This window comes from Cibotium barometz, chromosome 63 (genome assembly GCF_041138505.1).
Source record: "Cibotium barometz isolate CiBa-2024 chromosome 63, ASM4113850v1, whole genome shotgun sequence".
Taxonomy (NCBI): domain Eukaryota; kingdom Viridiplantae; phylum Streptophyta; class Polypodiopsida; order Cyatheales; family Cibotiaceae; genus Cibotium; species Cibotium barometz.
The window spans coordinates 25,024,520-25,050,414 of record NC_141108.1 but is presented as its reverse complement, the minus strand read 5'-3'; the positions used below and the strand labels follow the sequence as shown (position 1 = coordinate 25,050,414).

The following is a 25,895-nucleotide window of genomic DNA, read 5'->3' as shown; positions in this document are numbered from 1 at the left end:
GAGAGAGAGAGAGAGAGAACAAAGCTAGAGTAAGACAATGATTGCACGACTCAATATGATTGATTGATTGATATAATTTGAAGTACATGCGTTTCTAGGTTGCAAACCTTATCTTTTGACTCACACAAATCACTCACATATGGGGACATACATGGCCATAAGAGGGTCTTCCCACACATTAGGCACACTTACACATACATGGGGTGTTCACACCTATACAAACACATATAGAGGGTTACACACATATTGACAGGTATACATGGTGGACATACTGAACACAAAAGACTCTGAAATACCCAACAGGCAGTAGACTACTTGGCATGTGTTCCAATCAACACAATTGTGTATGCCTGACCACATCCCCTATATTTGCTCCTGCTGCAAGGCAGTAGACTACTTGGCATGTGTTCAGACCAACACAATTGTGTATGTAGTTCAGAGATCAATCAGCTTTTTAGGAGGAAGGGAAAGAGTTAAACCTAGATTGTATAAGAAGCATCTTTCGGTATAGAGGTTTGACCGTGTAGAGGGTATTGTACTGTATTTTTACTGTCCCAAGAAGATATTCATGTATACAGTATTAGGGTACTGTATTTTTACTGTCCCAAGAAGATATTCATGTATACAGTATTAGGGTACTGTATTTTTACTGTCCCAAGAAGATATTCATGTATACAGTATTAGGGTACTGTATTTTTTACTGTCCCAAGAAGATATTCATGTATACAGTATTAGGGTACTACAGGCAGCCTTAAAAAGAGTAAAAATCTGCATTGTGTAAGGAACTTCTCTGATATAGAGGACTCCAGAGTTTTGACATTGTGTGTTGGGTTTTGTACAATATTCTTGGTGTTTCAAGGAGATCCTCCACTAGATAATTCTAGGATTCTTTGATTGAGACATTGTTGCTTTTGTCCGGTATTTGGTCCTTTGATTGAGACATTGTGGCTTTTGTACAGTATATTTGCTGTCCCAAGGCGATCCTCAAGTAGATAGGGCTAAAATAGTTTGTTTAAGATGGTAGCCTTTGTCATGGTCTGCCATGTTCTTATCAACATTTTTTTCTGCCAATGATCGTAAGACCAATTTATTCCCTTATAATTAGGACAGAGTGGTGGTTCCAGAATTTTATGCATTTAAAGGCTGTCTGCCTGCATCTGATAGCACTTGGTAGAGTAGTCGTGCAAAGACCTGACTTCACTAACCTACCTCCAGTCCTGCTTTGAACCTTTGTAAAAGTGTTTAAGGACTATCTGCCTCATCTAATAGTTATTGTAGAGGAGTTATGCAAAGACTTGACTTCACTAACTTCGCTAAAGTCCTGCTTTAAACCCTTGTAAAAGTGTGAAAGGTTGACAGTTTTGAAGAAAATTTTTGCATCTATACAAATTAAAGCAAAGGTTTCCTATTTTATGTCTCAAGTGCAGCTCTACCTCAGGAGTTTCCCATTTAGCTGTGAACGACAAAGATCCCTGGCTTCTTCCTAGAACTGAGATATCTGAAGGACTGATGTTTGAACTGGAACGTGAAAGACTCCAGAAAGTTCAGGTTTTGATTTTCTTGCATCTTTATTTTGTGGTGCCTTGTGTAATGTGCTAAGGAAGTAAGGTACGTAAATTTATGCAATGATGTTGTGTGGTGCCTTGTGTGATGTCATAGTCACAAGGGACGGGGGACGGGGACGGGACGGGGGACGGCCATATGTAGGGAACGGGGACGGGGGTAGGAACGGCACTTAAAAATTACTTTGTCAGTACCACCCACTCGGCTATACGGGCGAAGCTTGCATGTCCATGGCTGTGCACCACCTCCATGAGGGGATGGGGTGTGATTGACCTCATCCCACCATGTGCATCCCGTCGTCCTTCTACGGGTAGTTGGAACTTGAAGAGCCACTGCCACGAGGAGTATGCCATGGATGATGGATGCCTCCTTGTCACTTGATAGCTTGAGAGAGAGAGAGAGAGAGAGAGTGAGTGAGGCTTGAGCCTTGAAAGTTGAGGGAGAACTTGAGTGTGAGGATGGGTGTGTGTGTGTGTGTGTGTGTGTGAAGCTTGAGAGAGAGTGTGTGTGAGGGAGAGTGCATCTTGAGAGGCTACAGCTTGCTTGTGTGAGAGCTTGAAACTTGAGACCTTGGCCCTTGAGGCTTGCCGCTTCAGGGAGAGAGAGTGTGTGTGTGTGAAGCTAAAGCTTGAAGTGTGAGAGGGAGTGTGTGTGTGTGCACTGTGTCTTCTTATAGGGAGGGAGGCAAGAGAGAGGCCAAGGCCCAAAGCCTCAAAGGCTCAAGGCCTATGGGCCAAGGCTAAAGGCCCATGAAAAGCCCCTCCCAAACGGCCAAAAAAAAGGGTCAAAAATGGACCATTGCCCAAATAGTAACCCCGGAACCGTCCCCCACAACCGTCCCTCTTGGATCCGTCCCCAGAATGCTGTCCCTTGTGAGGGATGCCCAGCTGGGGACGTCCATCCGTCCCCGTCCCACAGTGTTCCCGGGACGGCGTCCCCCCCGTTCCAAGGGTCCGTCCCCTCCGTCCCCTGTGACTATGTGTGATGTGCTAAGGAAGTAAGGTACTTCAATTTATGCAATGATTTTCTTGTATAACCAGGAAGAAGTCAGGCAAAGGCGTTTTGTACTGGAAATAGCGATTGAAGAGGAGAGCATAAGGTCAGCTGCTATCTTTGAGCAGGTCGACAAAGAGGAGGAATCAAAGCGTGAGCTGGCTCGACGCATAGACAAACAATATGAGCGCTCAATGTAAGTTCTTTTGATTTTAGAATGAAGGATGAAGATAGGTTTTCCCATATTATATTGTAAGAAACTGCAGTGTGTTATGCCATGCTACTATTTGGAGTAGCCTTTTATGATAATTTGTACGGGAGATCATGCATTAGTGCTTCAGCGTTGGCCTTTTAATGAAGTATGAGATGGGCCCGACTTTTTTTTTCTTGGAGAAAAGATCCTACATTACTTAAAAATCAAATAGCCAAAGGCTACATGTAACACGCGGAAGCTCTGAGAGTCTTCTTTCAGCCCTAAACACCACTTAGAACATGCTGATGCAAAAATGCAGACAGAAGGGAGAGTAGAGAGAGGGAGATAGCTGGAAATTCAGTATATTCATATGGTACAAAAAGGTACTCTAAATCTACAGGCATGGGCTGCCTTCCGGAAAAGGTGTAATCACCCAAAACAGTCCTACACAAAAGACCCACTCCCTAGTGGAGTGAATGAGTAGCTTCTTTACCCACTCGATGGTAAAGGAAGCTATCCGCCGCCTACAGCATGGACGGGCCGCCGACCATATGGGCCTACAGGGTGAGCATCTCATATATGCAGTAGATTCTTTGGCTCCTTTTCTTGCACACTTGTTTAACAGGGCACTAGCAGAGGGTTTGCCTACGGAGTGGATGATGCACACCATTGTGCCGATCCACAAAACAGGGGATATGCTCGATCCGAGCAACTACAAGACGGTTATGGTTGGCCACGTGTTGGCCAAACTCTATGGTGCAGTGTCGGAGCAAGAGCTTAGCTTATATGCTGAGCGAGCAGGTTTACGCTCATTAGGGCAGGCAGGCTTTAGGAGAGCTTTCTCTACCACTGACCATGTATTCACTTTGAGATGTATGATTGATCAGGCCAGAGTGAGGAAGTGAAAGCTCTATTGCTGCTTTGTGGATTTCCGCAAGGCATTTGACACAGTACCACGAGAGAGGCTCTTTCAGCACCTGCAGTCTCTTGGCATACCAGCAGATATGACATGGGGCATCTATGCATTATATGAATAGGTTTTGTGCGAGTCAGATGCCGAGGAGGTATGTCGGAGACTATTGCTAGCACCATTGGTGTGAAGCAAGGATGCCCACTTTCCCCCACGCTATTTGGGTTATACATTGATGAGGTGGCTGACTTCATTACACGGGGAGGTGGAGATGGAGTTGATCTAGCAGGTACCTCAGTACATATTATACTTTATGCTGATGATATTGTATTAGTGTCTGAGTCTCCAGGAGGTCTACAGCAGCATCTACATGCACCCGATGATTTTTGCACACAGAGGGGTCTTACTGTGAACCTTGGGAAAACCAAGGTTATGGTCTTTTATACATCGAGACAGGACAGGAGTCAGCTGACATTCACTCTCGCAGGACGCTAGGTGGAGGTGGTGACATCATACGTGTACCTAGGGGTTACCTTCTCTGCAGCAGCCACGCGCTTCACCATGGGTTCAGCAACCAGAGCTAGATTGACACGGGGATATGTAGCATTGGCTATGCTAGAGAGACAGTGCCACCAGGCGCATTTTCAGGAGTCCCGGACGAAGGGGTGGCTATTTGACACATTAGTCACACCGGCACTGATGTATGGAGCAGCGGTATGGGCGCCAGGCCTTGCTACCCATTGGTGGACATAGATAGAGAGACCACAGGCCCTCATGATGGCACGCATGATACGCAGCGAACCGTCAGTACCTCATGACATTATCCGAGCGGAGTTTGCTGCGCCTCCTATGATGGTAGAGGCCATATTCTAGACTATATGCCTGCTAGACAGATTCAGAGAGATGCCACAGGACAGATTGTCATACAGAGCTTTTGAGGCATCTAGACAGCTGGCAGAGGCAGGAGACAGAGGATCATGGTATGCACAGGTCACACATCGGTTCTCACAGCATGGCCTAGACATGGATCATCTACCACCATTGCAGTATGACAGGGATGCACCACATATCCGTCTCTCTCATAGTGAGAGGAACAGAGTATTGAGACAGGACCTATGGCAGCTCTGTACACGACAGACATGGATATCGCCTACACAGCCTCTTCCACCAAAGATGCTATACTACAGAGATCACTTCATGAGTATCACTGATGATGGATTTATAGAGAGGCCTAGATACATGGAGGGCTTTTTACCACATGGCTCCCGAGTGGCTATTGGTCAGCTTAGAGTTTCATCACATCGATTGGAGATCGAGACGGGCAGAGCAGCACGGATCCCCCGAGAGGAGAGGTAGGCCGAGTTCGGTCTTTTGAAAGACGTTAATAAATCTTTCTTTTTTTTTCTCTCTCTCTCTCTCTCTCTTGATTATCGTACCATCATGATTGGTCACACATTGGCTAGATTATATGCATCTATTCTTGAGCAGGAGTTGAGTAGATGGGCAGAGAGAGAGGGCATACGTGCATCAGGGCAGGCAGGGTTCAGGAGAGGTTTCTCCACCCTTGACCATATCTTGACACTCGGAGCTATTATTGAGGAGGGCAGATTATATGGCAGGAGGATTTATTGTTGCTTTGTGGATTTCCGCAAAGCTTTTGACACAGTACCAAGAGCCAGACTGATGCGTAGACTAGAGGAGATGGGAGTGCCCACAGAGCTGATTTGGGGAATCATGGCTTTATACAGGACAATTGTGGGGCAGGTACGTACTACTCAGGGTATATCTGAGATGGTTCACTCCACTATTGGGGTGAAACAGGGCTGCCCCCTTTCTCCCACGTTATTTGGGATGTACGTGGATGAGGTTTCAGACTATGTAGAGCGGGAGGGTGATAGAGGAGCACAGCTAGCAGGGACATGGATTCCGCTGTTATTGTATGCTGATGATATTGTGCTGATCTCAGATTCTCCAGAGGGGATGCAGCGTCATTTGGATGCATTGCACACGTTTGCACAGGACAGTGATTGTCTGTTAACCTTGGTAAAACCAAGGTGATGGTGTTTAACACCACAGCATAGTGGGTTAGGAGGTCAGTACCCACCTTTACATATGGTCAGGAGACAGTGGAGTATACAGATGCATATACTTACCTTGGTGTGGTTTTTAGTGGCCCAGTATTTTCCTTGAGGAGAGCGGCGGAGACCAGATTGACCAGAGCTTATGTAGCATTGGGGAGACTAGAGAGGATGTGTTCGTAGGTTCAGTTTCAGGAACCTCGAACAAAGCTCTGGCTCTTTGACACTTTGGTCACTTCAGCCATGCTGTATGGAGTGGAGATATGGGGACCCTCAGTGGATCACCACAGCCGAGCTGGTAGCACTGATGGATGGAGATGTATGGATTTGCCGGATGATTAGGGCCAAGGCCTCCATACCACATGATATTATCGGTGCAGAGATGGCTGCCCCCCCATTGGTAGTAGAGGCACTCACTCGATCAGTCTCCTTTATACATAGCACTTGGGCTCTCCCTAGAGACAGATATGCTCGCTTAGCCCTGGAGTCTTCACGACAGTTGGCATCACAGGGAGACGGATCATGTTGGTATGCACAGATGACAGCTTGGTTCCAGCTGCATGGCTTTAGTATGGACAAGCTACCTCCATTTCAGTACTCCCTGGATGCACCCTCCCTCTCTCTCACACGGGCAAAGATTACCAGACTTATCAGGCAGGACTTGATTCAGCTGGACACTAGGAGGACATGGATGCAGCCGACACACGAGCTTGGTACGAAGATGGCTTTCTATAGAGATCATCTTCTCCAGCTCACGCAGGATGGGTTTGTGATTAGACCCTGCTACATGGATACTCATCTTTCGCATGGGGTACGGTGTGCTATTGGTCAAATGCGCACATCCTCACACCAGCTAGAGATTGAGATTGGCAGATTTAGAGGAGTACCAGCTGAGGCCAGGATTTGTCAGCTGTGCCAGATGGAGCCAGAGACAGAGTTACATTACATATATCACTGTCCAGTATATTATGAGATACGAGGCCGTTTTCGCTACCTGTTTAGAGAGGGTTTCGGACCACTTTCTAGAGTCATGAGATACCAGGATCAGAGATGCCTCGGATTATACTTGCTGGAGCTTCGTAGACATAGAGAGGGTCTCTTGAGAGGGAGGGGATCACAGAGGGAGAGACACCTACAGAGGCAGATTACAGACTTCTTTCGACCAGAGATTGAGCAGTCAGGCCAGCAGGCATTGCAGCTAGCCCCAGAGTATGGCCGCAGTAGAGGTACATTGATTGATCGGGCTATAGAGCTGGGGTGGTCCATGCACCCCAAGATGAGAGGCCCATCTCGACACCGGTGGAGACTACAACAGAGGATCAGGACCATACTAGCACGGCATGGGAGACGTCCGGTCAGAGTACTCACCATGGAGGACATTGAGGATATCCGCCATCGACCTATGAGAGACATCTTTGGATAGTGATGTGTATGATGCTTACCTTTGTTGCTGGAGTTTTCCCCCCAGATGTTATCCATTAGGAGCTCCTAGTACCGTACTTTTCCTCATAGCTGTTTCAGTTTTAGTTAGTTGTTTAGTTGTTTTTAGCTTTTCTTACAGAGACATTGTATCAGATCCACCAATTGTTGTAACCTTTTTGGTCTCATAGGTCATTTTGGCCTTCTGAAGACGTTAATATATCATTTCATTTCATTTCATCTCTCTCTCTCTCTCTCTCTCTCTCAGTAGGGGGTACTCGGGCGTCAGGAGGGGTGGCTTTACTATACAGGGAGGAGCTTCAACATGTGATACAGGTGGTCGGGCGGGATGAGGTTGCACGGTTTTTGTGGGTGAGGATCCAGACAAAGAGGGCCCGGAACATCTACCTTGCAGTGTGCTACTTTGCATCCTCTACTTCTAAATATGCCACCCATGGAGAGTCCCTGTACCTCCCCCTTTATGCGACATTATGAAGTTTTCCAGACTGATTCAGACGGCCGATTGAGATTGTTGACTCCGATGACTGACTCCAACAGCTGGTTTAGAGGACCGATTTAAAGTGCTCTCTCCGGCAGTTGACTCCGATAGCTGATTCTGTAAGCTGATGTGCCATCAACAGGTCGGAAGTTGATGTAGAATATGTAGGTCGAAAGCTGATGTGGCATCCGCAGGTCGGAAGCTGCAACCCAAATGTCGAACTCCGAAGGTTATAGGCAGAATGCCGAATGAGGTTGATGGTGATGGGCTTGATCGTAGGCACTGAGCTGAACTGTGTGCTGTAGCAGGCGGGCTGACATGGCGGCTGTGCAGAGCATGGCTGACGTAGCGGTTGTGCAGCGTTGACGTAGAGCAGTACGACAGTAGATAAGATGGCACAAATCTGCACAGGTGGGAGATGGTGTTAGTGGTGGGAGCACCGCTGAAAGATTTGGACATCAGCAAACGAGATCACTAGAGGCTATAGATGATGCGGAAGGCGGGAGACTGACGACCAGGAGAGCATGGGTGCTCGCAGAGGTGGCTTAATGTCACCAGCCTGGACATTTCCCAGTATGAAAGGGGTCTGGTGCCAGGTGGACTCCACGTCGTGTAAATTTTTGGAAAGTACAAGCTTTGGGAATGGGAGATTATCCTGGAATACAAAGGATCACAATCCTAAATCTAGGTGGGTTACTATTTTTGGCCCGACTCCGATGGAAATTCAATTCGTGTCATTACATCTGGAATTGAGTAGATACCAAGAGTTGCTAGAGTGCCTATGACCGAATGTCTACTAGTCGGGATATTTTTAGAGAGAGTTTATGGAAGGACCCATGTCTTAGATTTGGACATGTGGCAAGAAAGTGGACCAAAGTGAGACAAGTGGCCTCACACTCGTTAGAAAGTGGATCAAAGTGAGACAAGTGGCCTCACATTTGTCACTTCAGCTATTGTGTGGCTCTCCACTTGTCGTTATAGCCTTCTTTTGCCATTTTAGCTCATGGGAGGCCCAAATCTATAAATTGGAGCCCTCTCTCTTCATTAAAGTAGGCTCTCTTGCTGCACACAAGCCTCTACCACCGTTACAGGCTACCCGAATGATGGCTACTCTCTTTCTCTCTCTCTTGAAGGCTGCCCATGAAAAATACCGACTGTTGGGGACTGTTTTGGAGGCTTCCATCGCGAAGAAATACTGAAGGCAAGGGTATTTAATCATTTATTATGATTTCTAGCCATTGTACTTGTTGTACCAACTGCCTTGTGTTGGGTTGTGTTATGGCATTTGTATATGGATAATCCGGCATCTCCCGTGGGGAGAGTAAGGCCCTCAAAGCTTGTACATGATATTCCTCGGGGGGGTGGGGGGGTTGGGGTTTGTTTTCAGCCCATTCCGGCCTCCATGTGGTGTCACATGTGCAAGCTCCATTTGAAGCATTTGTGGATAATTTGTCCAGCTTTTATGTTTTATGCAAAGTGATGATGGATATGTGTTAAGGCTGTGGCCATGTTTAAATGTTTTAATATGCATTGATGGTATCAACAAGTGTGTCAAAGGCCCTAGTCCCCCGGGCACCGCGAGTTTCATTAATGCATTGATGGAGTTGCAGGTGAATAGCACAAAATGGCACGCATAGATAAACAATGCGCATAAGGTGCGAGGCCGGCAAGCTCCATTTTAAGCATTTGTGGATAATTTGTCCAGCTTTTATGTTTTATGCAAAGTGATGATGGATATGTGTTAAGGCTGTGGCCATGTTTAAATGTTTTAATATGCATTGATGGTATCAACAAGTGTGTCAAAGGCCCTAGTCCCCTGGGCACCGCGAGTTTCATTAATGCATTGATGGAGTTGCAGGTGAATAGCACAAAATGGCACGCATAGATAAACAATGCGCATAAGGTGCGAGGCCGCTGCGTGTGATTGGCAGAGCTCACAGGTGGTTTCGGTGTGGAGCAAAGGGGTAGGTAAATTTGTTTACACCATCAGTACAGGCAGCATGTGACAGGAACCCTAGGGTGGGAACCTGGCTCTGATACCATGTTGGAGTCTTGGAGCTCACATGGTGTCCAAGAGTCGGAGACTGTGCAGAGTGTGATAGCGACTCAAAGCGAGTGTGTGAGAGTTAAAAGTGCAAGATTGATTGGCATGAGTACTTCTTTGATTGAATTGAAATGAAAGTACAAGAGCCCTTTTTATAGGCTTGACGGAGCTACACATACACACACATAAAGGGCGGACACTCGACGGACTATGAAACCCAACATTGAGGACCGTTGAGATCCTCATAGACTGAGTCAAGTGAAGAGCAGTTGTGGTACTAGTGGGAGCATGAGGGGGGGTAGATGGTGCTGGTGTCATAAATATGGCTGTGGCAGACGAACTGGCCTTCTCCTTGGACTTCTCCTTGTTCTTACTTACCATTCTGCTTCCTTGTGTTCTTCGGACAGTCCTTTTGAATATTCTTGGTGGAGTCACAATAAAAGCACTGTCTAGTAGCCATCTTGGCGCGATGCTCTTTAGGGCTGAGTCGAGCCACCGAGGCTTCCCCACTTGCCTTGTTCTTATCATCCTTGGCCTTGGACTGGCTACCCTTGTCTTTGCCTTTATGTAGCCCTTATTGTTAAGTCTCAGACTTGGAACTCTTCCGCATCACGGGGGTTGTAGCAAGACAAACTGCATCTCAAAGATCACGGGGACGATGTGCACGAACGTCTGCGTGCAAAGATTGTTTCAAACCATCCACAGATCGCTCAACTTGCTCCGACCGTCGGACACCCCTTGGGAGCATGATGAAAAGCTTCTAGAAACGAGTGCGATAGTCCGTTATTGATTGGCCATGTTTCTACATAAAGCGCTCCCACTGTTTCTTAAATTCACGTTGGTAATCGACCGGAATAAACTGCTTCAAGACCGCCTTGTGACAGTCGTCCCAGCAAGTCACGGAGTGGCGCCTAAGGTGGTCTTCCCACCACAAGAGAGCGGCACCCATCAAAGCTGTATGTACCAAATGGAGTTGAAAAAACTCGGCAAACCGGTAGTTTCGTGACATCGAGCCGCTGAAGGCGAGGGGAACTGTCTGGAGATTCCGGTGGAGGGGGACTCCGTGAAGTAGACCATCGGTGACACAAATGGCGTCTCTCTTGCCGTCTACGCGCAAGTGTAGAATGATGATTGTCGGACTAGAAGCGAAGCTTAGGAGTGAAAAACCCTCCTAAAAGTTTGGCCACTTCCTCCTCAGAATCGTCCAAAACTTGCTTCGAAGCTCCAGCCCTTGTAGATTCTAGATCCGGAATACTAGGTGCTCCAGGTGCCGACTCCATCTTGTCAAGATGGGAAGATATTGTTAGACATCATCCCCTTGTTGCTGGCTTCCTTTGTGGTGTCCTATTTTTAGCCTTTAGGGTTGACCATGTTAGCTAGAGGGGCTGGTCACCCCTCACGTCATTTCCCACCTTTTTTTCCCATTTTATGGAGTCTTGGGCATTTATCCTCGTTGTGGAGGGCTGATCGGCTGCCTCTACATGGGCATATATATAGCCGGGCTTGTCTCCCCTCATATTCATTGCATTGCATTGTTTGCTTCAGTCCCTCACATACGAGGCCTTATCAGAGTCACACGGGGACGGGGGACGGGGACGGGGGACGGGGACGGGGACGGGGACGGGGACGGGGAAGTGCCGTCCCGGGGACGGGGTCGGGAACGGCAAAAAAAAACCTCTTTTTTAAAAGCAATTTAGGAGTTGTATGCATGACATACATATAGAGACACACTTTGAACAAAATTTTACACCGAATAGACAAAAAAACAAGAGTCATTTTGAGCAAAATGCGCTAATAAAACATCGATGGCACACTGATTATGTGATTGATAGTCTGATAGATACAAAGAGATAAGTACATGCCTCATGGGCAGTGAGGGTTACAAAAAAGAGTGGGTACAAAATAGGGATACTAGATAGATCACAATAGATCATGGCCATTGGCAGTGGGCACAAAAAAGGTGAGATGGCTCAAGGCTCAAGAGTCAAGCCTCAAGCTCCTGAAGTGCTAGCCTGACGGGAGGCTTGGAAGTCGAAGTCGTCGATGCCATTTGACGCCTCCTCCTCCCCCTCAGGCTGTGGCTCCTCCTCTACCTCCTCAAGATGCTCCTGAGCTGCAGGATCCTGCTGTGCCATCTCCCATTCGGTGAAGGGATCCGCCTTCCCTGTTGCTGTCGCACATAGCATGCGCAAGTTAGCGCTCACAAAAACCAAATCACTTGCCCTTTGCACTTCAAGGCGGTTCCTCTTCTTAGAGGCAATGTGACTGTAAACGCTCCAAAGTTGCTCCAAGCAACTAGAGCTCACAGCCTGGCTAAGGATGCGAATAGCCAAGCGCTGCAACTCCGGCCCATCTGATCCGTAATCCTCCCACCAAAGAGGAGACCCAATCTTGAGGCGGTCAAGCTGTGCATCTAAACATCCAAAAGATCCCTGCCGCGTCCTGTACTGAGATAGCTGGTCTCTGATCTTCCGCCTGATGGTAGGGTCGGGCTCTAAGCGCTCCAAAATGATCCGCCATCCCCTGCTTACTTCCTTGTCGGCCTCTTGCTTTCTGCCCTGGAACTCTGGATCAACCACAAAGGCAGCCGCATGAAGAGGGGAGTAGTAGGAGTTCCACCTGGACTCACATAATGAGTGGATCTCCTCAAACTCGGCCCTGTCTGGCACAAGCTGCTGGAGTGACTCGATCATGCGATCCATGGCCTCATAGACCTTGCCGATACATGGTTCACGGCCGTCAATGACTCGTAGAAGGTGAACAATAGGCTTGACCAAGGCATCAAGTGTCTTCACCTTCTCCCACCAAGCGGCATCATCGGCGCGATCTCGGCATGTTCTCCCTGTTGCCGATTTTGACTGCGGCATGGCTGAAAATTCATCACTAAGGAAAAGCCCTCTTAGGGCTCCGCCACATGTAGACAAGCGGCCTAGCATGAGGAAGTTGTATGCAAACCTTGTCTCAGAATACTTGAGGAGGGAAAGAGTGCTCCTTTTAGAGAACTCATGTCGCAGCCTTTGGTGGTTGAGGACAAAGGATACAAGCTGGTTAGCCTCCTCAATGGTGGGTGCAATCCATGGCAAGGCACCTATGTCTTTGAGGAGGTTGTTGAGACAATGGGCCATGCAAAAAGAAACTGTGATGGATGGATACATTGACTCAATAATGCTCCCGGCTGCCCTATTTGACGCCTCTCCATCCGCCACCATGCCGACCACAAGCTCCGGCCCAATGACCTCGATCGTGGACGCCCATTCCGCGGCAAGCACATCCACGGCCTTCCCAGTGCCACTCGCATCATGTGACTCGATGAAGTACACTTTGCCCCTTGAGTAGGCCACCACTCCATGGATGGAGCGCTTGCGCGTGTCACTCCATCCGTCTACAATGAGAGAGACTCCGTTAGTCTCCCATGTTGCCTTTGTATCCGCCGCCGCCTGCTCAACGGCCAACTTCTCCCTATCAAGCAAAGTGGTGCGAATCTTTTCCGATGAAGGTGGCACATAAGAGGGGCCATATTCCCCGATCTTTGTGGCCATCTCACGGAAGTAAGGAGACCTATTTCAAGTAAGGAAAACCATGTAAATGCTTTGAAGCATGAGACATTAAAAAAAAAAAGAGTGAAGAGAATTGAGTCTCGACTCTCACCGTGCCGCTTGAAACGCAATGTGGTCGTGGTAGAAGAACCTAGCCACCGACCTATCCACCTCATCCTTCAATTTTGGGTTCCAATTCTCGTTAAGAGTGGATTGACGGCGGATGGGAATGGAGGCACCCGATGTGGATGGAGTGGACTTGAATGGTTGAGAGCTTGAAGCAAGATTTGGGTTCCTCTCCACCTCCATTCGCGTCGGTTGCTCTCGTGCTCTCACCACATCATGAGGATCAACGGCAACATGTCGCCCTCTCTTTGCCGCCTCGGCCACCTCATAAACCTTGAGCTTCTCAAGAAGCTCCGCTCGCTTCTCAGGAGTAACACGTGCGCAAAATTGCACTTGATGACCGGCCTCGTGCAAAAAGTGAGCTCGCACTTTGTTGGCGCCGCCACTTCTCTTGTAGGAACAAAGCTTGCAATTCCATGCCCTTGAACCACCGCCCACTCCACGACTAGCGTAGTGGACCTCATCCCACCATGACCATGTGTGCACCGCCGGCCTCCTTCGTGAAGAGCCCGCAACGGAAGATGTGGCGGCGGCGCCTTCACCTTGAGATGCCATGAATGATGAATAGTGTGAGAGAGAGGGAAGAAGGGTGCAAGAGAGAGAGAGAGAGAGAGAGAGAGAGAGAGAGAGATGGCTTGGAAGTTGGAGAGAGAGAGAGAGATGGCTTGGAGAGAGAGAGAGAGAGAGAGAGAGAGAGAGAGAGATGGCTTGGAAGTTGGAACTTGGCACAACTTGGAGAGAGATGGATTTGGAAGCTTGAGCAATGAGGCTTGAGAAATGAGTGTGGGTGCAATAGAGACTGTGCCTTTTTTTATAGCTGGAATTCTGCCCGTTTCCGCCCGTTTCTGACCGTTTTTCTGCCCGTTTCTGGCCGTTGGAGACGTCCCCTCACCGCGTCCCCTTCCCGTCCCCCGTTTCGGGAACGCGTCCCCGGGACGCCTGCAGGCGTCCCCATGTTGCACGGCGTCCCCCGCACGTCCCACGCGTCCCCGGCCGTCCCCGTCTCCGCGTCCCCGCGTCCCGCGTCCCTACGGCCCGTCCCCGCGTCCCCGTGTGACTCTGGGCCTTATTCCCCTTTTGCTCGGGAGTCGGGACTTGTATTCTTGGTTGGTGATATTGAGAACAGGTATACACCTGTGTTTCCTCTCCATCTCTCTCTCTCTCACTCACTCTCTTGTGTTTCCACTTTCCATCTTCCATTGTGCATTCTATCAGATATAGCCTCCATATTAGCTGCCTGCGCGTCCATGGATGCCTTCATGTTGAGAAGCAAATTAGTGAGTTGTGAATCCATGACAAATATGTAGTGATCAAGGACCGGGTGAGGGATTTCAGCCTTGTGCGACAAGGTAAGGGTTTGGTGGGGTAGTGAAGAGAACCAAAATACACTTTTCCCAACCCCGAATGCACAGGGGTGCCAGAAATGAAAAGAAATTTACAGGTTCCCTAGGCTCTGATACCAACTCTAGAACACTTGCGCCTATGTGCCAGGGTTTTCCAGGGATAGAAAGAAGGGAGGGGCAGAATCACACATTCAGAGCACATGAGTCCTAAACGATTGCTTCGTATTATGTATAAGAAGAAGTAATACAATTGAAATTCGAGTACAAGATGTGGCTGAGAATGAAGACGTCAAATCATAGCCTGTGACCTACTATTCACTCGCGGCTAGCACTTCGCCTATAGAGAAACACTTTGTGAAGTACAACGTTGAGGAAAGAAGATGAATGATGATTTGGCTATCCACACACACACACACACACACATATATATCTATATATATATATATATATGTATGTGTGTGTGTGTGTGTGCACCAATGCTCCTAGCTAGTAGTGCTGTTGTAGGCCGCTTGTACCTGACTATCACGTCATCAGTGCCATGTCATCGCCACCACGTCATCATTGCCACGTATTCTCTGTGCTATCCGACTCTGCTTGTCGGTTGCTATCTTATGTCCAGCTATGACCTGCATACTCCTAGGTGTGTCATAGCTGAGCATAACCCTTAGCAACAGGCCTCGCCTTATAGCGGTCAACTCTGTATCATTTGCCTTACGCTTGTGCTTGTAAACCCACTTTGTACCAAGGCTTTCTTGCCATGAGGCAAATCAGCCAACTACCAAGTGTCATTCTTGAGAATTGAGTTGTACTCATCTTGCATGGCATGCATCCATTGATCATCTTCCTGAAAGTTGAAAGGAAACAGGTTCCTTGTCATTGAAAGTGGTGGCATTGAGATGCATAATGAGAACTTGCACGTGCCCTGTTGGGAGAGAGGACCTAGGATCTTGCCATCTTGGAGTATATCCAACAACCATCTTGCACTCTTTTGGACGCTTGAATGGATGTTAGTTTCTCATTCAATGCATCATTGACAATAGTGTCATCTAAGGCCTGATCTGTGGGCTGTAAAATGGGCTGAATCTCCAAAGCAGGCTGATTTGCAACGAATTTCAGCACCTTGTTGAGCACTAGAATGTGGCTGTACCAGATTGTACAACGGACCAATACATTGCGTATCATATAGGACCACAACGGGTAGTTAGTCCCGTTAAGCTTATCCTTAGTGGAAAGCATCCCAAATACATCACTGCCTACCATTCAGCTTGCAAATAACTAATCTCTCACCGAATGCAAATATCCCAACTACTTGCTGGTATTGTCAATGCCCATTAAATGCTATTGATATTGCTACCATTATATCACTGATGACAAAGGAAACTTGCAAAGTGTATGAAAAATTGTAGAGTATAGAGTGTGGAAATGATACTTAGCAAGAATGCAAAAATCGATGATAATGTTGACAATGTTGTTGAAGATGAGCTTGAAGATGCGATGTTGAAGATGAGGATGGCCCTCTCTACACATCAAAGGCTAGTATTGCTGTAGAGGAAACCTAGAATCAAACAAAAACAATTTGAACTGACACTCCCCGAGATGCCTGTGGAAACCTTACAGCATGCGAATCAGTCCCGAAACGTGTTTGAAATGCTCAGAAACGTGCAAAAACTTTGTTAACGTAGTTAAAATCACACTATAGGGTATACCTTCTCCACCTAATAGGATAGCTCAATCTGAGACAATCAAAAGAGCAACTTGAGGAGAAGAAGATAAGAGAACCAGTTCCGATACCAATTGTTGGAGTGGAGATCAATTTAGCAACCCACACATAGATGCAGCAAGTAGGGAGAGAGAGAGAGATGGAAGCACAACACCCAAAAGTAGATTGATAAGAATGAGTAAATTACAAGTAAAGGGACATGATAAGGTCACTTACATAGGCTCATAAGAGTACGTATATACGCTCGAGGAGAAAAACCTCCTAACGAGGGAAAAATTATCTTGGCCCATTATTAGCCTACGCCCACAAATCAGTACCATATAAAGAGCTACATTTAATTGCTGATTATGGTAAGAACAAAAGAGAGAGAGAAAGAAAGAAAGTTATATTAACATCTACAAAAGACCCCAAGGGTGTGGTACCATGACTATACTAAGCCATGTAAGAATTGAAAAGGAAATGTACCAATCTTAGGGAAAAAAGAGGGTCAGGTCTATGTGATGGGAGCATGCCATGTTGGCGAAGAACCTCCCGGATTTGCCTCTGTGTGGTGGAGGGTCTTGATGCTTTGGGGCGACAACATTTGGTTTGTAGAATGGATCGGGCTCTCTTGCTAAGAACTCGCCGAAGTGTGGGTATGGGTGGTCGGCTTTGAAGTTGGAGGAGAGACTAGTATGAGTGGTGGACACTACTATGGATGTGTATATCACACAGAAATCTGTGATGGCTCTTTGGGAGGTGTCGTGTTGGGGTTGGGCCTGTCTCTTAGCATGTTGCCTCAATGCTACATCCCTCTGTTTTGGGGTTGGGCCTGTCTCTTAGCATGTTGCCTCAATGCTACATCCCTCTGTTGTATGAGCTCCATCAAGTACATGTCCAAACATCTTTGATCCTTATACTGTATCACCCAAGTGAGTGGCCCGAATCCCTCTCAGAAAAGGGAGAGGAATCTCCCCCGTCAACTAAACACATCATGGGCCTCATCCTCTACCGCTCGCGTGGTGCATGCTTTGCATATACTCTCCTCTTGTGGGATATTCTCGACTCTTCCGGTCTCTTCTATGAGGCGGTTGCAGGATACCTTGAGCTGGTCAATCGCGATACAAATAGAATGTGACATATGTATTTGTATATATAACGGGATCTCCATGAATCTATCCTCAGAGTCTCAGGAAGTTATCTCTGTAGAACTCACACTTCTTACCAATCTCTCTTGGCGACACCCCTATTTGATGTACGTGTAGTCCGAGTAGATCTAATCGAATTTTCTTGTTGATCTCATGTTGTGAGAGGTTGAGGTAGGGGGAATCTAGGCTTTACTAAAATGGGGGAAGATGGTCCATCTGTATGGCATATGCAGGAAACCACTCAACTACCTCCGAATACCATGCATGTATTGGTAAGGTGGTGGCCATGTGGACGAGGAGGAGGGCAGTCTAGCTTGTTCCATACCTCCCTCTCCCTCTTGCGATATAACTGCATAGCTGACTCTAGTGCTGGCCACAAAGAGAAAGAAAGAAAGAAAGAAAGCTGTATTAACGTCTACTAGAGGCCGAACTCGACCTATGAGACAAATCAATGTACAACTGTCAATGTCCTCTAGATGTCTAGGAAAGAAGGACAATAAACATGAAATAAACTATGAAAGTACTGAGCTAGTGGGGGGGGTGATGGATGGAGCACTACTGCTAAAGGCTCAGTATGCAACCTATATGCGTAGGGTATACAAGAATGCAATGCAAATCTGTCTAGCTCCAACCAGTACCATAATGGGGGTGTAATATGCGATACGTAGGTGATGGCGAGGCCAAAATCCCTTGGAGCATGATCTCCGGGTGTGAGTGTAAGTGAGCTAGCCGCTCCTGGATATGGTGCTGATATCGAGCTCGTATCTTTGTAATCTCCCTCTGATTGGGAGTCTGATAGCCTGGTGCTCTCGGTCTCCGTCTGGCTCGGAGGTCCGCAGCACTGAAGTGTAACCCCTCCTGTGTCAGGGTAGGGTAGGCACTCCGATAGATCTCTAGAAGAAATCAGTGAGCTAGAGCTGTCGCCCACCTCTCCGTGTGGTATGAGTCCGTAGCAGTGTCTCTCTATGAAGCTGTGTCTCTAGCAAGAACTGGCCAAATCTACGCTGGTATGCGGATTCCATGATGTGGCGGAGTGAGGGATGTCCATTGAAGATGGTGGTGTATCTCTCTCTAATGTCACTATATGCTCTGCATCTGCATACATAATGCTCCTCACTCTCAACCTCCTCCTGGCATAGTCTGCATATCCTCTCTGCTCTGGGGATCCGTGCTGCCCTACCTGCCTCAATCCCAAGCTAGTGTGATGACACTCTGAGCTGGCCATTTGCCACTCGGGCATTGTGAGGCATGTACACATCCATATATCCGGGCCGCTGAATAAATCCATCGTCTGAGATGCTCATAAAACAATCTCTGTAGTATAGCATCTTCGTAGGCAGGGGCTGGTGGGGTGTGTTCCATGTCCGCCTCATATAGCGCTGCAATAAGTCCTGTCGCATAACTTTTTTCCTCTCACTGTGTGTGAGCTGCATATGTGGAGCATTAAGATCATACTAAAGAGGTGGTAAGTGATCTATGCCCCAACCACGCTAGGTCAATAGCTGTATCATGTGTGCATACCATGATCCTGTGTCACCAGCCTCAGCTAAATGTTTGGATGCCTCAAAAGCTCTATGTGACAATCTGTCCGGAGCCATGGCTTGCACTCGATGAATAAAGCAGACCACCTGGAAGAGAGGCTCTACTAGCATGGGTGGTGCAGCAAACACTCCTGTGACAATGTCATGTGGTACAGATGATTTGCTGCGAATCATCCGTGAGAGCATCAAAACCTGGGGTCTCTTGATCTGTGTCCAAGAGGAGACCGAGAGTCTGGGTGCCCATACTGCCGCTGCGGACATCAGTGCGGACGTGACCAGAGTGTCGAATAGCCACCCCTTCGTGCGGGGCTCCTGAAAGTGTGCCTGGTGGCAATGTCACTCAAGCATGGCCAGGGCAGCATATCCTCGTGTCAATCTGTTTCTGGTTGCTAGTGCCATAGAGAAGCGCCTTGCTGTACTAGCAAATGTAATCCCCAGGTATACATATGAGTCCACCACCACAACCTGGCCTCCTGCAAGAGTGAAGATCACCTGTCGTCGAATCTACCCCGACGTATGGAATATCATAACCTTGGTTTTCCAAGGGTTCAGTTCTAGCCCTCTCTGTGTACAGAAATCATCTAAAGCTTGTAGATGTAGCTGTAGTCCCTCCTGTGACTCAGACACTAGAATGATGTCATCAGCATATAGCATAATGTGGAGAGAGAGAGAGAGAGAGAGAGAGAGAGAGAGAGAGAGAGAGAGAGAGAGAGAAATGAAATGATATATTAACGTCTTCAGAAGGCCAAAATGACCTATGAGACCAAAAAGGTTACAACAATTGGTGGATCTGGTACAATGTCTGTGTAAGAAAAGCTAAAAACAACTAAACAACTAACTGAAACTGAAACAACTATGAGGAAAAGTAAGGTACTAGGAGCTCCTAATGGATAACATCTGGGAGGAAAACTCAAGCAACAAAGGTAAGCATCATAGACATCACTATCCAAAGATGTCTCTCATCGGTCGATGGCGGATATCCTCAATGTCCTCCATGGTGAGTACTCTGACTGGACGTCTCCCATGCCGTGCTAGTCAATCGATGTGATGAGACTCTAAGCTGACCAATAGCTACTCGAGAGCTGTGTGGTAAAAAGCCCTCCATGTATCTAGGCCTCTATATAAATCCATCATCAGTGATACTCATGAAGTGATCTTTGTAGTACAGCATCTTCGGTGGAAGAGGCTGTGTAGGCGATATCCATGTCTCTCGTGTATAGAGCTGCCATAGGTCCTGTCTCAATACTCTGTTCCTCTCACTATGAGAGACGGATATGTGGTGCACCAATGTGTGACCTGTGCATACCATGAACCTTTTTCTCTTGCCTCAGCCAGCTGTCTAGATGCCTCAAAAGATCTGTATGACAATCTGTCCTGTGGCATCTCTCTGAATCTGTCTAGCAGGCATATAGTTTGGAATATGGCCTCTACCATCATAGGAGGCGCAACAAACTCTGCTCGGATAATGTCATGAGGTACTGACGGTTTGCTGCGTATCATGCGTGCCATTATGAGGACCTGTGGTCTCTCTATCTGTGTTCACCAATGGGTAGCAAGGCCTGGCGCCCATACCGCTGCTCCATACATCAGTGCCTGTGTGACTAATGTGTCAAATAGCCACCCCTTCGTCTAGGGCTCCTGAAAATGCGCCTGGTGGCACTCTCTCTCTAGCATAGCCAATGCTGCATATCCCTGTGTCAATCTAGCTCTGGCTGGTGAACCCATGGTGAAGCGCGTGGCTGGTGCAGAGAAGGTATCCCCTAGGTACACGTATGATGTCACCACCTCCACCTGGCGTCCTGCGAGAGTGAATGTCAGCTGACTCCTGCCCTGTCTCGATGTATGAAAGACCATAACCTTGGTTTTCCCAAGGTTCACCGTAAGACCCCTTTGTGTGTAGAAATCATCGAGTGTATGTAGATGTTGCTGTAGACCTCCTGGAGACTCAGACACTAATACAATATCATCAGCATAAAGCATAATATGTAGTGAGGTACCTGCTAGATCAACTCCATCTCAGTCTCCCCGTGTAATGAAGTCAGCCACCTCATCAATGTATAACCCAAATAGGGTGGGGGAAAGTGGGCATCCTTGCTTCACACCAATGGTGCTAGCAATAGTCTCGGACATACCTCTTGGGCATCTGACTCGCCCAAAATCCTGCTCATATAATGCATAGATGCCTTATGTCATATTTGCTGGTATGCCAAGAGACTGCAGGCGCTGAAAGAGCCTCTCTCGTGGTAGTGTGTCAAATGCCTTGTGGAAATCCACAAAGCAGCAATAGAGCTTTCTCTTCCTCACTGTGGCCTGATCAATCATACATCTCAAAGTGAATACATGGTCAGTGGTAGAGAAAGCTCTCCTGAAGCCTGCCTGCCCTGATGAGCGTAAACCTGCTCGCTCAGCATATAAGCTAAGCTCTTGCTCCAACACCGCACCATAGAGTTTGGCCAACACGTGGCCAACCATAACCGTCTTGTAGTTGCTCGGATCGAGCATATCCAGGGTCTGCAATGGGTGTTGGTGTCCGGGGCTCTCTGAAATGCCGCCATGAGATAGGGCTATCTCTACTCATGAAGAAATGGAAGATCTCTAGGTCCTGTATCTCTGCGAAGGCCTGCCTTTTGCGGCGAGTAAGTCTCCTCATCTCTCTCCTCGACTCCTGCTTTGTGATGGCTCCCAAGGCTCTCTGTATGCGGAGCCGTGAGTATAGGGCTCTGCACTCGTCATCATACCATCTGTTCTGGGGCATAGTCCCAGATCTTGCAGGCTCTCCTGAGTGGACACGATGTGGGAAGCTCTGTAATGCAGCCGTGTGTAGGAGTGATGCCAGCTGGGCTGTAATGGTATCCATAGGTGCCAGGGGATCCATGAGTAGGAGCCCATCCTCTACTCTACCAGTGTATATGTCTGCCATGTCATGTGTGAAGTAGATGGTAGTGTGGGGTATGGTGATATCGGTATGTGGGGGGGCTGGTGATATCGGTGATCTGGCTAGTGAAAATGCCAAGTATGTATGATCTGCCCCAATAGGACGAGGTGGGATGGAGAATGAGGTAACGAGCTGTGATCCCTCCAAAGACTCCCTAATGTAGTCTACCACCGTGCCTCCGGTCCGTGTATGACCCCCATGTGGGAAGCATGTCAGCCCTCCTGCTCCCGGCCACTGTAGCATCCCTTTATAAATAACGAGATGATGCTGGCTCCCAACTCTAGTAAGTGGTCCCCATAATGTCCTGTGTCTGGTCCAGCGTCCTCTGATGCCCGACTAGCCCCTATCTCCTGTGGATCCACAGGGTGGAGGATCTCCATGTCATCATAGTCACACCTCACAGTGTCTGCTCTGTGTGTGGGCATTGAAGTCACCCGTAAGAAATACCTCCCCTAGTGTAGAATATTACATAATCTCCTCTGACAGACAAGTGTATGGCGAGGCTCCTGTCTCCTCCTCCTGTGGCAGGTCCTCTGTAATGACATAGGAGGATCCTGATGGAGGAAAGTAACATAGGGCTCCCCTGTAGCTTCCGTCTGAATAGAACTGCTACTCCCCCCGACTCTCTCGAGGTACCCTGGCGTGTGGTCCTCGTGTATGCTGACTCCCACTGGAATCCCTCTACTCGAGGTAGCTCTCTCTCTGGGCTCTGATGTGTCTCTATCAGAAGTATGATGTCTCTCCCCACCATAACATGCTCCAATCGTCCAGGTTGCACCCATAGTGAACCATTACAGTTCCATACTGCCATGTGTATCTCTGTCAGTGGCTTGGTCTGTGTCCCATAGGCCCCAGACCGCTAATCCATGGCCCGGCCATCAATGATGACCCGACCATCTCGATAGAAGGCCTTCTTGCCTTCTCTCCTCGCGTGTAAAACTGGTGGCATGCAAGCTCTCCTATGCTCTAGCTGCATCCTCGTGAGATCATCATCCAAGAAAATAGGAGCTCCCTCTAAGCCTCGTAGTATGACCCTCTTCCTCATGAAGATGGTGCGGCCTCCACATCCCGAAACTGTATGATGAGAGCTCTCTTCTTTGTCATGGCTTTCCCGGCCCTCCAAGCTTTGAGGAAGGGGGGAGGGTCCCTCATGTGAGTATCCAAGTCGTGTGCATAGTGTCCGCCCATCCCCCTCGGGGGGTAGTCGGCTACCTCGGGAATCCCCGTGCTTGAACTGCTGAATGTTGAACTCCACATCTCCTGGTATCTTGGGCTGAAGACGACCACGATGAGATAGAGCTGCCTGATATGAATGATATGCCTGCGTTTTTATAGCTGGTCGGGCAGTGCATACTGCTGTTGGCCGATGGACAAGCTGCCGAGTGGACTATATAATGCGCATTCGATCTTTGTGCTCTTTACTGCTGGCCGACTGCCTTGCCCATGACGAGAATGCTCTACATGCTGAGGTTATGCTTTTCATGCTGATGTTATCTGCTGAAATTGGTAATGAGGCTGATGATGCTACTGATGATGCGTGAGATTAACTGCTAATGCAGGCTTAAGATGATGCCAGCCTGTCACTGTGCACCCTTAAGGGGTGTGCATGTGACATTCTCTTGTGTTGAGATTGTTGCTGGGTGATACACCCGGCAACAATTTGACTCCTTCTGACCCGGCAACACTTTGACTCCTTCTGCTGATCTTCCTCCAGTGAAACCTCTGACCCAGTTCTTCTTCTGCAGGGATTGAGATTAACGTTGGAGTACAGATGGATCTTTAAACGAAAGTCTACACCATTGGGGAACTGCCTATCAAATGCTGACTACACTGCTTGGAAGACTTGAGATACCCCTGACCTGCTTGTGGAATCCTTTCAGACACCATCAATGTCGTTCATTGAACTCTGTACCTCTTTAGGCGATGTTGGAGCCACTTCCATCTTCTTATGTGGTAGAGAACCCCCTTCTGATGCCAGTTGAAGCCCACAACTCCACTCTCTCCTTTGATGATGGATGTCATTCTTCCCTAGAAAACCCATGGGTAAATCTTGTATGTCTTGTAGATGCAAGATGGTTAGACTGACTATACTGGATTGCTAGGATGACTGCGATACTGATGCAAGCCATGTGCAACCCTATATGCTATGCAAGAATGCAAATGGATCGGTTAATGATGCATGCAGAAGGGGAAAACCCTAAGGACGGCCTGCAAGATCTTGAGAACTGGATTTAATTGAGGGGAAGTGACTGATATGTTGGCTTATCGAATGACTTAAGGAATGAACATGACCTAAGGTTGGTTACCTTGTGAAGCTCTGATACCAATGTGACATGGGAGGATTAAATGACCGTTGTAACACAACCTTAGCCTTAACTAAACTGCACTTTAGATGTACTTAAGGAATAAGAAATAGTTTCAATGCAAATGCAATGCAGCTATATTAAATGCAATGGTTACAATTGAGATCTGTAAGATCTATGATGATGATCACTATTCATGGATGACTGCTGGATGCTAATTCCTGAATGCTTGAACTGCTGAATGCTGAACTCCACACCTCCTAGTATCTTGGGCTGAAGACCACCACGATGAGAGAGAGCTGCCTGGTATGAATGATATGCCTGCGTTTTTATAGTTGAGACTGCTGCTGGTCGGGCAGTGCATACTACCGTCGGCCAAATGGACAAGCTGCTGACTGGACTATATAATGCGCATTTGATCTTTGTGCTCTATACTGCTGGCCGACTGCCTTGCCCATGACTAGAATGCTCTACATGCTGATGTTATGCTTTTCATGCTGAGGTTATGCTCTACATGCTGCTGAAACTAGTGATGAGGATGATGATACTACTGATGATGCGTGAGATTAACTGCTAATGCAGGCTTAAGATGTGCATGTGACAGAAAAGAAAGAAAATTATATTTAGATCTTGCAAAAGGCCCAATGGGCCTATGAGACAAAGGATGATTACTTACAAGTATCCATGGAATATCATCATCATGGAAAACTAAAACTGGAAACCTAGTAACTTAAACTAAGTGCTAGGTAAATGCACCCAACAAACATGGGAGCATGCTATAAAGTATACAAGAATGATCATAATGCACTCTATCCTGAATCTTTGTTTAGGATGTATATGTTTATGATGCCTATGACAGATCTATTGATTCATGCTCTTGTTGTGATGGATGTTGAATGCATGCTATGATTTGGGCCATTGGTTTTCCGTATTCACATGCCCGCCTATGACATTAGTATCAAAGAAAAGGTATCTTTCTCTGCTTGAGAAAGGACGATTTTTGGGCATACAACATTTTGGCTAAGCATATAGAAGAGATAACCTGAGCACTCAAGCTGAGCCTCTTGAGCAGGAGAGGGCACTTGCCGAGGGATCTATTGGAATTGCTCATACAACTGAGGCTGGAAGAAGTTGGTGATCCTGAGCTGAGCTGAACTAACTAAAGGGCCCTCCCTCCGAAGCCAAGCCACCGCATGATATCAAAGGGTTTCTAGAATCCAATACTGGCATATCCTTGAAGGTGATCCTTGAAGGTGACCACCACCCTTAAGCCATGGAAGTATTTAAGAGGAAGGTGAAGAATGGCAATGATTTTGTCCAGATCTGGGGCATGACCCTCTGGAGAGAGTACAAATGAATGGGCTAAATCTGCCGTGACTTATGATTCCCCTGAAATTCGGTTTTCCCCATAGTTTAATGGTTATTTTGGCTGCCTAGGGTTTAAGCACATGCATTGGGCTTGAGGAATTTGTAGATGAAAGTGATAGGACTTTAGGCATGTATATATACCAACTACATGAGCAGGTCGGCCTGCATGAGCTGGCCAACCAAGAAAAAGAGGACAA

At 47.6% G+C, this 25,895-nt stretch overlaps 2 protein-coding genes and 1 pseudogene across 11 annotated transcripts in view; 1 reads left to right on the top strand and 2 right to left on the bottom strand.

Moving 5' to 3' along the window:
* The window catches only part of LOC147603872 (mRNA export factor GLE1-like), a 97,858-nt gene that overhangs the window by 15,003 nt on the left and 56,960 nt on the right, over nt 1-25,895 (top strand). For 8 of the 10 annotated variants that reach the window (XR_015265550.1, XR_015265549.1, XR_015265551.1 and 5 more), the window contains 2 exons: nt 1,428-1,548; nt 2,604-2,752. The exons of the other annotated variants lie outside the window; for them this stretch is intronic. Coding sequence is in view for 5 of the 8 variants with exons in the window: in XM_086796135.1 (XP_086652261.1) it covers nt 1,428-1,548; nt 2,604-2,752 (270 nt within the window). In the remaining 3 variants the exon portion in view is untranslated. The remainder of the gene's footprint in view (nt 1-1,427; nt 1,549-2,603; nt 2,753-25,895) is intronic. 10 annotated transcript variants of the gene reach the window in all.
* On the bottom strand, nt 11,492-14,403 carry LOC147603874 (uncharacterized). The gene is made up of 2 exons (XM_086796248.1): nt 13,348-14,403; nt 11,492-13,257 (listed from the first exon to the last, which is right to left on the bottom strand). The coding sequence occupies exons 1-2, from the start codon at nt 13,914-13,916 to the stop codon at nt 11,691-11,693; spliced, it is 2,136 nt and encodes a 711-aa protein (XP_086652374.1). The 5' UTR covers nt 13,917-14,403; the 3' UTR covers nt 11,492-11,690.
* On the bottom strand, nt 15,480-24,068 carry LOC147603873 (uncharacterized; annotated as a pseudogene).

Coding starts and splice junctions, on each gene's coding strand:
- LOC147603874 (XM_086796248.1), bottom strand. CDS start 13,916: ATGGCATCTCAAGGTGAAGGCGCCGCCGCCACATCTTCCGTTGCGGGC. Junction 13,258..13,347: donor ATTGCGTTTCAAGCGGCACG/GTGAGAGTCGAG, acceptor TACTTGAAATAG/GTCTCCTTACTTCCGTGAGA.